The sequence below is a fragment of the Equus asinus genome, chromosome 4 (genome assembly GCF_041296235.1).
Source record: "Equus asinus isolate D_3611 breed Donkey chromosome 4, EquAss-T2T_v2, whole genome shotgun sequence".
NCBI lineage: Eukaryota > Metazoa > Chordata > Mammalia > Perissodactyla > Equidae > Equus > Equus asinus.
The window spans coordinates 49801572-49816211 of record NC_091793.1 but is presented as its reverse complement, the minus strand read 5'-3'; the positions used below and the strand labels follow the sequence as shown (position 1 = coordinate 49816211).

General features: G+C 37.2%; 1 protein-coding gene across 3 annotated transcripts in view; it reads left to right on the top strand.

Moving 5' to 3' along the window:
• The window catches only part of ACSS3 (acyl-CoA synthetase short chain family member 3), a 167430-nt gene that overhangs the window by 143815 nt on the left and 8975 nt on the right, over positions 1–14640 (top strand). For 2 of the 3 annotated variants that reach the window (XM_070507241.1, XM_070507239.1), the window contains 2 exons: positions 10–91; positions 2240–2362. In XM_070507241.1, the coding sequence (XP_070363342.1) occupies positions 10–91; positions 2240–2362 (205 nt within the window). Of the gene's footprint in view, positions 1–9; positions 92–2239; positions 2363–3037; positions 3065–14640 lie in introns of those variants that run through there. The other variant, XM_070507240.1, reaches the window with a different exon arrangement.

Below are 14640 nucleotides of genomic sequence, written 5' to 3'. Positions count from 1 at the left end.
TTATATAAGGTTGCCATTACCACCTGGGGCTTTTTCAGGACTCTGGAAGAATCAGGAAGCATTCAAGCATTTATACTTTGAAAAATTTCCTGTAAGAACTTTGTTATACTTTTGTTACCTTCTTAAGTACTTCTCTATTTTTCTTGCCTAAGTTGAGCAAATTGCTCCTAGAATCACAGATACAAAGCAACTTTTTAGGGTTATCTGGACCAGTTTCCAGATCTCAGGGATAAGAATGTCTAAACCACAATTGTCTAAATAAGTCATTTTTATATTTATTTTTATCAGTTTCTGGACCTAGAAATTTCTCAGATTCTCTTAGCAGATTTTACTGGAATTCCATGTTCCCTTGATATCAGGAATTTTTTGTTAACTTAAAACATTTTTGTGCTTTCGATATTATTTCCTCCATTGGATTCCTCTGCAGACTGAGAGCACCTGATCAGAACTGTACACTGCCACTAGGACCCTTTAATCTCTTCTACTTCTGGTTACGTGAGCAAAACTCATTTGGCTGTCTCAGAAGTTGTATTTTTCCATGTCTTTACTTATTTTTGACATTTTCTCCTGAATGTTCCCTGAGCTTTGTATTTTAAAATCCCATTTATACATCCCATAGATACATGATAGGACAGTGTTCTCAAAGCACAACCCCCAGTGCCCGGGATAACAGAACATATGCCTCCCTCTGTTCAGTTTTGTCATTGACCTGTTACTCTGTGCCACGGTCGTGTGTTTTGTGTTTGTAACAACACATTAGTGATGATACAGGTCAGAAAGAAACTTCTGTTTCTTTCCCTGAGGGAGATATCTGGTCCTCATTAAGCACTAGGTAAAAAAAGAATGAGTGATCAGAATTTTATTTTTAAAAACTGATTCTAAGTATTTAGCGTTTTATCTTTTTTGTTTGTGAGTAAAGGACAGGTAACCTAATCAACTAGATAAATGACCAGAATTAGAATAGCTTCCTTTAGAAAAAGATCTCAGAGTTAAATGACCTCAGTAGCCAGGATTAAACATGTCCTGAGGGCCGCTGGCAGGAAGATGTGTCAGTGTATTGACTCCAGTCAGCCCATTCTGTCTGCCTGATGGACCACACTTCAATCATCAGAGTACTGATAGGATTAATTACCACCTGACAGTGGCAAATAGTATGTGCATGTAGTTTTGATGTGATCACCTGCATTGAAATCTCCTTCAAAGCCCAGTTTATGGTTGAACTATATGGAATGACTCTATATCCTGCCTTGTTACCCTGACCTCAAATTTCTAATCTATGCGCTTAATCACAGCACAGAAGGGTTGAGTAATTTGCCCATAGCTTGGAAGTGATGGAGCTGACATTTGAACCCATATAGTCTGGCTCCAGAGTCTGTGCACTTTAACTGGACTCTAGGCTGTCCGTCTAATAAGAACTGCAATAGTAATTGCAAAAAGACCTGCCAATTATTGCGAGCTCATGGTGTGCCAGGGTCTGCCCTATTCATATACACCATCCCATTTACGCTCATTGAAGCCTTATAAGGTATAGTTCATTACCCTGTTTAACAGATGGGCATACTGAGTCTCAGAAAGATTAAGAAACACAAATAGTGACTCACCTGGATTTGTCCTGAAGCCTATGCTCATAAACATATGTATCAAGATAACTCAGAATTATTAGGGGAAGTAATATTTCTTTCTTTCCACTTCTTCTTCTTCCTGATTTTTCATTCTATTGTGCCTTCTGGACCAGTGAATATGTGCTGCTACTTTGAGTTGATTAAAAATTAAATTTCATAGTACAATTATATTTCACTGAAGCTCGAGTACAATCCAAATTCATGTTAATAAACTAATGCTCTATTTTATAATTATGTTTAGGGAGCTTTAAAGCTTTTAAAAATTAATGCAATTAAAGAAGAAATCTGTCAAAGAATTACTTTGCAATACCAAAGTATATGGGAAATACTAAGCTATTACGTCTCCATTAAAAAAAAAATTGGGTTCATAAACTTTACAACTCTTAAGTTCAAACACTTAACTTGAACATATATAAGAACTCTTTAATTTATTCCTGGCTGTTAGAGAAGCAAAGAGATTCTAGTAAGTTATCAAAACTAAAAATAATTTAATTCCATAGTCTAGTTATGAAAGTCAAATGCGTAAATACATTTCTATCCCATTTAAACCAAACTTAAAAATGATTGTATTATCTAGCAATACATGCTAATTGGACATTATTTATTCTTATTTTCAGGGATATTATGACACCATGGATGCTGGTTACATGGATGAAGAAGGCTATGTATATGTTATGTCTCGAGTTGACGATGTGATAAATGTTGCAGGTCACAGGATTTCTGCAGGTGCCATTGAAGAGGTATTGAGAACTATTGGTCTTCTCTTCCAGGTAGTAGGGAAAGAGCTGAACGGAAGTGAATATTGAGGTGAAGTCTTTCTACCTGGAAAATTACCATACCCTTCCTTTGAAGCAGAGGCTAGATTACTCTAATATCTCTCTCACTTTACTTCCTCTCCCATAAGTCTTCATATTCTCCACACTCCCCCCAACCATATCTGGGTGGTTTTGAGGAATTTTAAGTACTTACATATATTCGTTATTTGTGGGAGAGCCTATATATATTTCTTTTTGTTACTCGTTACATGATTGCCTCTAGCTTCTTGATTTTCTCCTGTTTGGTAACCCAGGTTTGCATATAGTCTTTAAGTGGTGTGAGATTTAAACATTTTATTGTACTCTTAAATCCTGAGAATTTTATTCCAATGTGAGTTACACAAAGTCCTCAGAAGAGTTTTTAAGAATGTGTTTAGTTTTTTACATTTACCAAGAGAAAAATCCATTTTTTGTTGTACAATACTATGAGTTTTTAATACTTGTATATGTTCTTATAATCATCACCACAGATGGATACAGAAAATATCAACACTGCCAAAGAATTCCCTCATGACATCACCTCTCTATTCTGACTCTCCCCATCCCTAACCCCTGATAGCCACTGATTTTTCTCCATTTCTATGTTTTTGCCTTCTCCAGAATGTCATTTAAATGGAATAATACAGTATGTGACCCTCTGAGACTGTGTTATTTCATTTAGAAAAATACATTCAAGATCCATGTAAGTTATTGTGTGTATCAATAATTTGTTCTTTTATATATGACATTGTGTGGAAATACTAACCAGTTTATGAATCCATTCGCTCCTCAAAGGATATTTAGATTGTTTCTAGCTTTGGGCAATTATAAATAATGCTGTTATATATATTCAAGTACAGGTTTTTGTGCAAAAATTAGTTTTCATTTCTCAAGCATAAATACCTACAGTGCATTTGCTGAGTTATATGATAAGTGTATATGCTTAGGTTTGTAAGAAACTGTCAAACTGTTTTTTAGAGTGGCCATGCCCTTTTACGTTCCCATCAGCAGTGTTTGAGGCTTCCTGTTTCCTCCCATCCTCATCAACACTTGGAACTGTCATTATTCTTTAAACTGTACTAATAGATGTGTAAAGGATCTCATTGTGCTTTTGATTCGCTTTTTGTGTGATGACTAATGATGTTGGGCATCATTTCAAATGCTTATTTGCCATCCATATACCTTCTTTGGTAAAATATCTGTTAAAACCTTCTGCCCATTTTTTAAAAATTGGGTTGTTTTCTTATTGTTCAGTTTTGAAGATTCTTTAGATATTTTGCATACACATCCTTTGTCTGACATGCAATTTGCCAATATTTTCTTCCAGTCTGTGGCTGATCTTTTTATTCTCTTAAAAGTGTCCTTCACAGAGTAGAAGTCTTTTTCATAGTGATGAAGTCTAATTCACCATTTTTTTTCTTTTACAGATCATGAGTTTGGTGTTGTATCTAAGAACTCTTTCCTAACGCAAAGTCATAAATAGTTTCTCCTTTATTTTCACCTGAGAATTTTATACTTTTATGTTTTACATTTAGTTTTTTGTTTTAAATTTTGTATCAGCTCAAGTTTACATTTTGAATATTTTTTTGTATATGGTACAAGATATAGGGTGAGGATTATTATTTTTTTAATATGGATGCCAATTATTCCAAGAATCAATTGTTGTGAAGACTGCCTTTTTCTGTTGAATTCGCTTTGCACCTTTGTGAAAAGTAAGCTGACAATAATTGAGTGGGTCTATTTCTAGAGTATCTCTTCTGTTTCATTGATCTATGTGTTTATCTTTTCACCAGTACTATTCTGTCTTGACACTTTAGTTTATTACAATGTCTTAAAGCTGCATAGTGTCCACATATGTTATTATTTATCAAAATTGTTCTGCATGTTCTAGGTCTTTTACTTTTCCATATATATTTTAGAATGAGCTTCTCTATAGTTGTGATAAATCCTGCATGGATTTTGATTGGAAGTGTGTTAAATCTTTAGATTCGTTTGGAAAAAATGGATATCTGAATTATACTAAATCTTCCAATCCATGAACTTTGTATGTCTCTCCATTTACATAGGTCTTTTTTGATGTTTCAGCAACTCTTTGTGCTTTTTAGATACAGATTCTGAAGAAACCTGTTAGATTTATAGCTAAGTATTTAATTTCTTTATTTTTTTGAGGAAGATTAGCCCTGAGCTAACATCTGCCACTTCTCCTCCTCTTTTTGCTGAGTAAGATTGGCCCTGAGCTAGTATCTGTGCCCATCTTTCTTTACTTTATATGTGGATGTCTGCCACACCATGGCTTAATAAGCAGTGTGGAGGTCCCCGTCCAGGATCTGAACTAGTAAACCCCAGGCCACCAAAGCAGAGCATGTGAACTTAACCGTTACACCACTGGGCCAGCCTCCTAAGTATTTAATTTTTCTTAAGCTATTGTAAATAGAATTTTTTTTTAATTTTGGTTTTCAGATTTTTATTGCTAGTGTATAGAAATAGTATTGTCTTTGATGAACTATGTATTTTTCTGTAGATTCCTTGATATTTCCTATGTAGACAATCATGTTGTCTGTGAATAGAGGTAGTTTTATTGCTTTCTTTCCAATCTAAATATCTTTTATTTCTTTTCCTTGCCTTCTTAAACTGGCTAGAACTTCCAGTATGGCATTGAATAAGAGTCATAAGAGCAGATACCCTTGTCTTGTTCTGTATCTTGGAGTAAAAGCATTCAATATCTTACCATTAAGAATGATGTCACCGGTAGGTGTTTCTGTAGATGGCCTTTTTAAAATGAGGATGTTTCCTTCTATTCCTAATTTGGTGAGGTATTTTTTTTGTTTTTTCTGAAGAAGATTGGCCCTGAGCTAATACCTGTCCCCAATCTTTATCTTTTTGCTTGAGCAAGATTCTCTGTGAGCTAACATATGTACCAATCTTCCTCTGTTTTATCTTGGATGCTGTCACAGTGGGGCTTGACAAACAGTGCTAGGTCCATGCCTGGGATCCAAACCTGGGAAGCCTGGGCCACCAAAGCAGAGGACACAAACTTAACCACTATTCCATTGGGCTGGCCCCAGTTGTGGTTTTTGTTTTTATTATTTTGAATTAATGTTGAATTTTGTCAAATACTTTTTCTGCCTATATTGGTACAAGTATGTGACTTTCTTTTTAAGCCTTTTAATATGGTAAAAGACATTAATTATTTTTCAACTGTTCAGTCCTGTATTGCTAAGATAAAGCTCACTTAGAAGCAGCGTATTATTGCTTTTATATGTTGACTTTTAAAAATTTCATGGTAATTTTGCCTGACATCAGCTTCATGGCAGAGTGAGCTGTCCCCTTAGACTATACCCCTAAGATACAATGAAAAGGACATTTATACACCAACAGAAGACATTCAAACAATGCAAAAGATGTCTGACAGACCCACATAGCCATATTTCTGAAGGTGGAGGTACTGGACCCCCTGGAGGAAGTGGAAGGAGGTAAGGGGATCTCCTCTCCCTCCCCAACAGCAGCAACCCAGGGCATGGGACATTTCTTCTGAGAGGAAAAGGAGAAGGTGTAGCCCTCTGTGAGAACTCCTTTGCCCTCTAAGTTCCCACACAGCCTGTGGGAAAGTCCCACACAGAGGTGACTAAACTATTGCTGGGTTGTCTTTATCAAGCCAGAACCCAACAAAAGTGGATAGCAGAGGGAGAGCAAGAATCTCCCCAGGACCTCAGAGGTGAAAGAAAGTGCCCCTCCCCCCACCTGGTGCTCCTGCTGAGCTGGTTGGCCAGGGCGTGCATACAGATAGAAAAGTAGCAGTTGTGAATGAGCAGGCTGTGGATCTCCACAGGCTCAGCATTCCCAGCTCCTGACCCCCACCCAGTGGCAGCAGGTGGAAGCTGTGACCAGGTACTATCCCTCTGTGGAGGCACAAATACACACTGTCAAACAGTATGAAAAAATATATTAAATCTCCAGAACAGAAGGAAAATGACAAGCACCCAGAAATCAATCCTGAAGGCATAGAAATTAGTAATCTAAATGGCAGAGAATTCAAAATAGCTATCATAAAATACTCAATGAGTTGCAAGAAAGTACAGATAGACAGTTCAATGAAATCAGGAACTTCTTCACAAAAGAGATTACAACTATAAAGAAAAACCAATCAGAAATGTTAGAGATGAAAAACACAATGGATGAGCTAAAGAAAAATCTGTACTCCCTGAAAAACAGAGCTTATATTATGGAGGAGAGAATCAGTAGTCTAGAGGACAGAAATATAGAAATGCTTCAGATGGAGAAGGATAGAGAACTAAGGCTAAAAAGAAATGAAGAAATTCTCCAAGAAATAGCCTACTCAATTAGGAAATGCAACATAAGTATTATAGGTATTCCAGAGGGAGAAGAGAAGGAGAATGGAGCAGAAAGCTTGTTCAAAGAAATAATAGCTGAGAACTTCCCAAACCTGGGGAAGGAACTGGAAATATAAGTGAAAGAAGACAACAGACCTCCGAACTATATCAATATAAAAAGACCTTCTCCAAGGCATATATTAAAGCTGGCAAAATTCAATGACAAAGAAAAGATATTAAGGGCAGCAAGGCAGAGGAAAATAAACTAAAAAGGGACTCCTATCAGGCTTTCAGTGGATTTCTCAGCAGATACCTTACAGGCTAGGAGAGAGTGGAATGATGTCTTCAAAATTCTGCAGGACAAAAACTTTCAGCCAAGAATACTCTATCCAGTGAAAATATCCTTCAGACATGATAGAGAAATAAAAATTTTCCCAAATAAACAAAAGCTAAGGGAGTTTATCACCACAAGACTCCCCTCCCCCAAGAATTCCTCAAGAAGGCCTGCATACCAGAAAAAGAAGAAAGAGGCTACAAAGACGTGAAAAAGAGATAAATAGGTAGACAAAATCAGAAAATTGCAGCTCTCTATCAGAACAGGTTAGCGAACACCTAATTATGACATTAAAGATAAAGGGAAGGAAAACACCAAAAATAAATTAATCTCATCGTTTTAACCACAAACTCACAACACAAGATGGAATAAATTGTGACAATAATAACTTAGAAGGGGAAGCAGAGAGGGATGGAATTGTCTGAGTCTAGGGAAATAAGAGGCTATCTGAAAATAGACTATCTCATCTACAAGATTTTTTATACTAACCTCATGGTCATCACTAAATAAATAATCAGAACAGAGATACAAATGATAAGTAAGGAGAAAACTAAGAAAACCATCATAGAAAACTACCAAACTGAATTGGTAGTCCAAAATACATGGGAAGATAAGCAAAGGAAATATAGAAGACCTGGAAAACGAGCAATAAAATGTCATCATCAAGCCCTCATATATCAATAATCACTCTTAACTGTAAATGGATTGAATTTTCCAATCAAAAGTCACAGAATGGTGGGATGGATTAAAAAACAAGACCCAACAATATGCTGCCCCCAGGAAACACATCTCAGCTCAAAAGACAAACACAGGCTCAGAGTGCAGGGGTGGAAGGCAATACTCCAAGCTAATGGCAAACAAAAGAAAGCAGGTGTTGCTATACTTATATCAGACAAAGTAGACTTCAAGATAAAACAGGTAATGAGAGGCAGAGAAGGGCAGTATATGGCAATAAAAGGGACACTCCAAGAGAAGACATAACACATAAATATATACGAACCCAACACAGAAGCACCAAAACACATAAAGCAACTATTAACAAACCCCAAAGAAGCTATTGATAGCAACACAATGATAGTAGGGCATCTTAAAACCCCACTTACATCAATGGATATATCATCCAGGCAAAAATTCAACAAGGAAATAGTGAATTTAAATGAAAAAAAACTAGTCCAGATGGACTTAATCAATATATGTAGAACAATCCCTTCAAAAAAAGCAGAATGCACATTCTTCTCAAGTGTGTGTGGAACCTTCTCAATGATAGACTTATGTTGGGAAACAAAGCAAGCCTCAACAAATTTAAGATGACTGAAATCATATCAAGCATATTGTCTAACCGTAATGCTGTGAAACTAGAAATCAACTACAAGAAAAAAGTAGGAACGTGACAATGATGTGGAGACTAAACCACATGCTACTGAACAACCAATGGATCATTGGAGAAGTTAAAGGAGAAATAAAAAAATACCTGGAGACAAATGAAAATGAAAATGAAAATGCACCATATCAACTCATGTGGGATGCAGCAAAAGTGGTCCTAAGAGGGAAATCCATAACAATACAGGCCCACCTTAACAAAAGAGAGAAAACCCAAATCAGCAATCTTAAACTACACCTAACAGAATTAGAAAAAGAAGAACAAACAAAGCCAAAAGTCAGCAGAAGGAGGGAAATAATAACAATTAGAGCAGAAATAAATGGAATTGAAAGAATGACAATAAAGAAACAACAATAAAGAAAGGATCACTGAAGCAAAGAGCTGGTTCTTTGAGAAGATAAACAAAATTGGCAAACCCTTAGCGAGACTCACTAAGAAAGAAAGAGAAAAGGTCCAATAAATGAAATTAGAAATGAAAGAGGAGAAATTACAATGGATTGCACAGAAATATGATGGATTATAAGAGAATACTATGAAAAACTATATGCCAACAAATTAGACAATCTAGGAGAAATGGATAAATTCTTAGACTCATACAACCTCCCAAAACTGAATCAAGAAGAAATAGAGAATCTGAATAGAATAATCACAACTAAAGACATTGAAACAGTAATCAAAAACTTCCCAAAAAATAAAAGGCCAGGACGAGATGACTGCTCTGGAGAATTCTACCAAACATTCAAAGAAGATTTAATACCTATCCTTCTCAAAGTATTCCAAAAAATTGAGGAAGATGGAACACTTCCTAACACATTCTAGGAGGGCAACATCACCCTTATACCAAAGCCAGACAAGGACAATGCAAAGAAGGGAAATTACAGGCCAATATCGCTGATGAACGTAGATGCAAAAATCCTCAACATAATATTGGCAAGCTGAATACAGCAATGCATTAAAAAGATTATAGATCATGATCTAATGGAATTTATACCAGGGACACAGGGTTGGTTCAACATCCACAAATCAATCAGTGGTACACCACATTAACAAAATGAGGAATAAAGATCACATGATCATCTCAATAGATACAGAGAAAGCATTTGACAAGATCCAATATCTATTTATGATACAAACTCTCAAGAAAATTGCCATAGAAGGAAAGTATCTCAACATAATTAGGGACATATATGACAAACCCACAGCCAACATCATACTCAATGGGGAAAACCTGAAAGCCATCCCTCTGAGAATAGGAACAAAATAAGGGTGCCCACTCTCACCACTCTTATTCTAAATAGTGCTGGAGGTTTTAGCCAGAGTAATTAGGCAGGAAAAAGAAATAAAAGGAACCCAAATAGGCAATGAAGAAATGAAACTCTCACTGTTTGCCGATGACATGACTTTATATATAGAAAACCCTAAAGAATACATCAGAAAACTATTAGAAATAATCAACTACAGCAAAGTTGCAGGGTACAAAGTCAAGTTACAAAATTCAGTTGCATTTCTATAATTTAGTAATGAACTAGCAGAAAGAGCCCTCAAGAATGCAATCCCATTTACAATTGCAACAAAAAGAATAAGATATCTAGGAATAAATTTAACCAAGGAGGTGAAAGACCTATAAAATGAAAGCTATAAGACATTATTGAAAGAAATGGATGATGACATAAAGAAATGGACAGCTATTCCATGCACGTGGATTAGAAGAATAAACATAGTTGAAATGTCCACACTACCTAAAGCAATCTACGGATTCAATGTAGTCCCAATCAGAATCCCAATGACATTCTTCACAGAAATAGAACAAATAATCCCAAAATTCCTATGGGGCAACAAAAGACCCCGAATAGCTAAAGCAGTCCTGAGAAAAAAGAATAAAGCTGGAGGCATCACAATCCCTGACTTCAAAATATACTATAAAGCTATTGTAATCAAAATAGCATGGTACTGGTACAAAAATAGGCAATACAGGTCAGTGGAACAGAATCGAAAGCCCAGAAAAAAACCCCCACACATCTACAGACAGCTAGTCTTCAACAAAGGAGCTAAGAACATACAATGGAGAAAGGAAAGTCTCTTCAATAAATGGTGCTGCGAAAACTGGACAGCCACATGGAAAAGAATGAAAGTAGACCATTATCTTTCACCATACACAAAAATTCACCTACAATGGATCAAAGACTTGATGGTAAGACCTGAAATCATAAAACTCCTGGAAGAAAATATAGGCAGTACTCTTTGACAGCAGTCTTAGAAGGATCTTTTTGAACACCATGTTTACTCAGACAAGGGAAACAAAGGAAAAAATAAACAAGTGGGAGTTCATCAGACTATGGAGCTTCTGCAAGGCGAAGGAAACCAAGATGAAAACGAAAAGACAACCCACCAACTAGGAGAAAATATTTACAAATCATATATCCGACCAGGGGTTAATCTCTGTGATATATAAAGAACTCACACAACAGAAAACAAAAAAAACAAACAACCCGATCACAAAATGGGCAGAGGATATGAACACACGTTTCCAAATGAGATATACAGATGACCAACAGACACGTGAAAAGATGTTCAACATCACTAATCATTAGGGAAATGAAAATCAAAACTAGACTGAGATATCACCTTACACCCATTAGAATGCCTGTAATCACCAAGACCAAAAATAACAAATGTTGGCGAGGACGTGGAGAAAAGGGGACTCATGCACTGATGGTAGAATGCAAACTGCTGCAACCACTATGGAAAATAGTACGGAGATTTCTCAAAAAATTAAAAATAGGAATACCACATGTTCCACCTATCCCACTACTGGGTGTTTATCCAAAGAACTTGAGATCAACAATCCAAAGAGACTTATGCACCCCTATGTCCATTGCAGCATTATTCACAATAGCCAAGACGTGGAAGCAACCCAAGTGCCCATCAACTGATGATTGGATAAAGAAGATGTGGTATATATACAGTGAAATACCACTCAGCCATAAAAAAGACAAGATTGTCCCATGTGCAACAACATGGATGGAAGTTGAGGGTATTATGCTAAGCGAAATAAGCCAGACAGAAAGGCAAACACCATCTGATTTCACTCGTATGTGGAAGATAAACAAACACAGGGACAAAGAGAACAGATTAGTGGTTACCAGGGGGAGGGGGATTGGGGGTGGGTACAAGGGGTGAAGGGGTGCCTTTATATGGTGACTGACAAATAATAATGTGCAACTGAAATGTTATAAACTATCATGACCTCAATAAAAAAAGAAGAAAAGTTAAAAAAAATTTGTGGTAATTTCCCCTGTTCTGAAGTTGGCTTTGTGTGGTAATCATATAGCCATTCCATCTTTTTTGAATAATGTTTGAATCATTTGTCTTCTTCCATCCTTTTGCTTTCTTCTTCTTCTTTTTTTTTTTTGCAGGGAAGGATTTGCCTGGAGCTAACATTTATTGCTAATCTTCCTGGTTTTTTTTTTTTCTCTCCAAAGTCCCAGGGCATGGTTGTATATTCTAGTTGTAAGTAGTTCTAGTTCTCCTATGTGAGCTGCTGCCACAGCATGGCTACTGACAGTCGAGTGGTATAGTTCTGCAACCAGGAAGTGAACCTGGGCCACCAAAACAGTGAGAACAGCAAACTATAACGATTGGACCATCAGGGCTAGCTCCTTCCTTTCATCTTTAGTTTATCTGGATTATTATGCTTCCAGTGGACCTCTTGTATACAGCATATAGTTGGGTCTTGTTTTTTCATCCAATCTGACAATCTCTTTGAACTGATGTTTTTAGATCAGTTACATTTAAATTAATTATTGATATATTTTATTGATATCTACCAGTTGATAATTACTTTTCTTTTTGGCTTTTCTCTTTTTGATTCCCCCATATCCCTTTTCTCCCTTCTTTTAAGTCATTTGGTTCTTTTTTTGTAGCTTCTATTTCATTGCTGAGAACTTCTGTGTTCCCATTCATTCTAAGAGTGCTCACCCATATTTTTTGGGCGACGGTTATTGTTGCATTTTTAATATTCATCTTCGTTAATTTCATCCTGAATGTGAAAATGAAGTCTTTTGGGTCAAAGATAGATTTCTTTTAATCATGTGTCACTGGCCTCTTACCACATGTCTTACCTTTGGGTTGCCCAATGAGAGCCCATGGGAAATTTTCCTACATAAGTAGCCAGACACTCCCTAGATGAGAGAGAAAGAAAGGGTCCCCTTGGAAATATAACGGCCTGAATCCAAACTCTAACTCTTTGATGCATAAATAAAATCTCTTCAGGAGCCAGATGGCTCTGCACGTCTCAGCTCTTATAACCTCACTGGCACCTTGAGAGTTTAACCTAGGTGTCTAATCTAGTCTGTCATCATTTGGCCCTCCCAGAGAAATTAGAAAACTTCTGTTATTCAGTCAGATCAGAGCAATTAACTAGACAAATAGCTGCAGATCAAATTCTCATGGTATTTGAAGATTCTCAGAAGGCTAGAGCTTTTTACAGGAGCAATGAGATATCCAAGAGAGTTTTATTCCCCGAAAGTTATAATAGCTGCATTGAAATATTTGTCTGATAATTCTAATATTTGGATCATCTTCAGTTTGGCATCTATTGATTGTGTTTTTTCTTAATATTCTGTTTATGTCCAGTGACTTTTTTTTTTGAACAAGAAGGATTTACTCCACTCAGTTCTTACTTCATTACACCAAATAAGCATATTCAACATAGAAGCATAATCTCAGAATGTAGTCCGGGCCTTATAAAGTAGCACCAGTTGTATTTTTACTTCACTCTTACACTCTTTTCTCTGCTTTAAAATTATCTTTAATTTATGTCCAGCAATTTTAGATTTTTATCCTGGATATTTGGAATATTACTTTATGAGATTCTGCATCATGTTTAAATATCTGGATTTGTGTTCTTATGATCGTTTATTTTAGCAAGTGATCCACCAGTTAAGATGTCTTTGCCGCTTTCTGTGGACTGTGGTTCCACTGTCAAGTTTTCAAGGCCTTTGCAGTGCTCTTCTGGTCCATTTCTCTTGTATCTCTTCCAGAGCCCAGTCTGAAATTCGAGTTAAACGTTCAGAATCTTCACTGTGCTGACTCTGGTTGGATTCATGCATGCACAACTTTGGGGTAGGCTCAGGACTTCACACCCAGACTCAAGTATCCCTTTCTGCAGCTCGTTCCTCTCCACAATCTCCTCTTCACTGTTTGATTCCCATGGCTCCCCATTACTAACCCTTCTGGGTAGAAAGTCAGGGCTTTAGCCTCCCCACACTCTTACCAGCTTTCAGTCCTGCAAGGTCTACTTTCACAATGTCCCCAGGGAGAGGAAGGGACTCTGTCTCTTTGCTAGTGCTCAGCTGGTACAGGGCAGGGCAAGTCAAGAGAGATCTATGCTCAAGGGACTGGATGGTTGCTGGTGGGGAGGGTAAGTGGCCCTGAATCTTTCTAGGCAATCTTGATGTAGAGTGGGGAAGTCCCTTGGGCTACATCCCACGGGATCTGCTGCCCAGTGACGGTGGAGAAGGGAAGGGACACAGCTCTTTTGCTGGCACTCATTTGGTGTAGGATGTGGAGAGACAACAGGATCGCTAACAGCTCTGCAGGGACGAAGAGGGGCAACCACTTTGTTGGTGTTCATCTGGAGTACGGAGGATAAAATCAAAATGATTCTGTTTCCCAGCTCTCTGCTCCTTTCCCTGGACCTCTGAGTAGACCCAGGTGGCATTTCTTTGGGTTTCTTCTGTCTACATTCATTGGAAGTTCCAATTTGGGGCTTCTTTAGCACCCAGATCAGAATATATAGGAGTCAAAAGAAACAATCAAACGAACTATAACAGCAACAAAACCCCAAAAACCTCCAAACAAACAAACAAAAACCAGGGGACTCACAATCAGGTTGTCTCTCAAGTTCTGATAGCTGTGATGGAGTCTTCTGATTTGTATTTTAGCCCAGAGTTTTTCACTGCAATTAGTGCAAGTGATGAGGTGGAATGCATTTATTCCACCTTTTCCAGAATCAAACCCAGAATAGGCTTTAAGCAGAGTGGAGCAACCTGCAGTTTAAATGAAAGAAAATGTTTAAAGTAGTAAGAGTGATAATGTAGTGGGATCAGAGTGTGCAAAGTGTCATGGCCCTTCCTCTGATTGGAAGATCGTCACTGTCTCTAAAGGTTGTACTTAT